Source organism: Populus nigra, chromosome 16 (assembly GCF_951802175.1).
Source record: "Populus nigra chromosome 16, ddPopNigr1.1, whole genome shotgun sequence".
Classification (NCBI taxonomy): domain Eukaryota; kingdom Viridiplantae; phylum Streptophyta; class Magnoliopsida; order Malpighiales; family Salicaceae; genus Populus; species Populus nigra.
In genome coordinates this window covers 6936493-6938770 of record NC_084867.1, presented here as the reverse complement: position 1 = coordinate 6938770, position 2278 = coordinate 6936493, and the positions used below count along the sequence as shown (strand labels likewise).

At 37.4% G+C, this 2278-nt stretch overlaps 1 protein-coding gene across 1 annotated transcript; it reads left to right on the top strand.

The window, feature by feature from the left end:
- The first annotated feature begins 810 nt into the window (after positions 1–810).
- On the top strand, positions 811–1958 carry LOC133676310 (protein SOB FIVE-LIKE 1-like). Its single transcript, XM_062097967.1, has 2 exons — positions 811–1208; positions 1312–1958. Exon 2 carries the CDS (start codon positions 1314–1316, stop codon positions 1746–1748), a length of 435 nt encoding a protein of 144 aa, XP_061953951.1. The 5' UTR covers positions 811–1208; positions 1312–1313; the 3' UTR covers positions 1749–1958.
- The last annotated feature ends 320 nt before the right edge of the window (positions 1959–2278 follow it).

The window sequence follows — 2278 nt, the reverse complement described above, 5'->3', positions numbered from 1 at the left end:
CTGAACCCACCCCAGTAAGGAGGACAGATTTCCTTACCAAACCCATGAAAGCTCAGTAAATACACCATGACCATTCAAAGGGTCATTCCAATCTTACAAAATTCATTTTCAGAAATGAATTAATGCAGAAGTAAATTCTGGAAGTTATCTGTCTGATCACTATTATTTTATACAAAGCAGTACTTTCCAGGGAAAAAAGAAATTGAAACATTAATGTACAAGGGAATGACCATTCAAATTGAGCCCAAAGATTTCGTTAACTTCCCAGCAGAAATATTAATGGATCTCCTTGAGTTTCTACCAATCTAGTCCGATATTGTTTCATTAGATATCACTTCTAACAAGCTGAAAAACATATTCCATTGACGCGGGGAGAGATACAAGTTACTGATACCAAATTGTTTAACTTATAAGACAGAGTTAGAAATGTGTCTATCGAGGAGCTAATAACTGGACTATATATATATATGCACGCAGTACCTCTCATACCAAAGACTTAATCCTGCTTTGCGCAGGGGACAGGCGCCAGCATATTGGAGGACAGGATTGTAGAAGCAGAAAGCTATTTTGACAAGTTCCTCTCATATAGCTTTATCTAAAACCTAACTCACAGTTGGCTTGTTTGCAATTTTTACACAGGTAAAAGCCTGTTCATTTTTTAATGACAGGACAAAATTATAAAGGAGTGAGAGTTAAATGAGCTGGTAGTGAAGACTGAAGAGGTACTCCTCTAGCTATTTAGCTTTTAAAACATCGAGTCTTGCAGATATATATATATATATATATATTCTCTCTAGTTTTGTGGACTGAGCCAATCTGCCCTTTGCATTTAAAGCATCCTTTTTTATTAATGACAAACGCAGAGGAGTAAAGATGGATTGTATCTTCACTTGTGCAACCCAATGACCAAGTGAACAACTCATGTCCTTTCAAATTCAAGAAACTTTGATATTTATGCCTTTTGTAAAGATGCAGTTCACTTTCCTTGACAGCTTCTAGCTGTCTTCAGCTGATTCAAGTCAGAGAATTAATGGGTTGTGTTTAGATTTCCAGGTGGTGATATTTATCCTAGCCATTAAAGAAAAGTGGATTTGTGTAGCTTTCAAAATATATATGAGAAGAGTATATCTGTTCTTTGTATTGAAAAGCAGTTCTTGGTCAGAGAGATAAAAGGCTTAAGTGGCCTTTTCAGGTGTCTACATACACAGGTCCTCAAGTTCCTATATAAGAACACACGATTCTCCTGTCTGTTAATTCTCACCAAGGCCAAACCCTTCACAAACATCCTGTTCTTCAACTTCTTGCTTGCAGTAATGGAGTCTTCCCAAATCTTTGTCGCGGAAGAGTGTCACAGTAGTGAATCTGGGTGGACCATGTATCTTGGCTCCCCAACACAGGATGATGGTGGTGGTGATGACGATGAGCACAGTGACGATGGAGATAGTTCTGATGGTGGTGGAAGTGACAATAAAAGTTACAATGATGACAGTGATGATTCTATGGCTTCTGATGCTTCTTCTGGCCCAAGCCATCATGGCATAGCTCATTTGAAGCAGGAAGAAGATAAGCACGTTGGCAAGTATCAAATGGAGATGAAAGCTAACAAACCGAAGGAAAACAAAAAAGCTGAAAGTGGGAGAAAGGAAGAGAAAGAGGCAATGGCGTTTATGGAAAAAAGAGCTAATAATGCTTCAGCTCAAAGTGGTTCCAAGGTAAGGAAAACCTTTTTAATGAGCAAAAGGAAATAGCTTGCTAGCTAGCTAGATATGTGTTGGTTCTCTTTTGGTTGATTTTGCAGGATGGCAGCATGCAAGGGCTCAAAATGTAGATCAGTGAGAAAAAAAAATACATCTGATGAACTCCTACTTATGATTATGTTATGTGTTCCGAATCTTTCGGTGTAAGAGTACTTGATCCTTCAAGAAATATAATATTAACTAGCTTATTCTACTGCTACAGACATGATTGTGTATGTGCTTTGCATGAGCTGCTATACCAGTGATGCTCATACTCCTACATTTTGCTGGTAAATATTGATGCCATACCAGTGATTGATGTATTAGAATGTGCTTTTGGTTATTAAAAGTTTGGTGGGTGTGTTTTGCTGTCCATACACGTAAATGATATCATCTCCAGATAATAGATATTCTGTAGATGATCATAGTCTATAATTCTCAAGTAGTCAAGTTTTAAAATCTATAAAAGGGAATTAAATCAACTAATCTCAAAACCAATTAAGAGGAAAGGAAAATAATCCCAGATGCTTCAAGATACCCTC

What these genes read in the sequence shown, in the direction of transcription:
- LOC133676310 (XM_062097967.1), top strand. Translation starts at nt 1,314, where the DNA reads ATGGAGTCTTCCCAAATCTTTGTCGCGGAAGAGTGTCACAGTAGTGAA.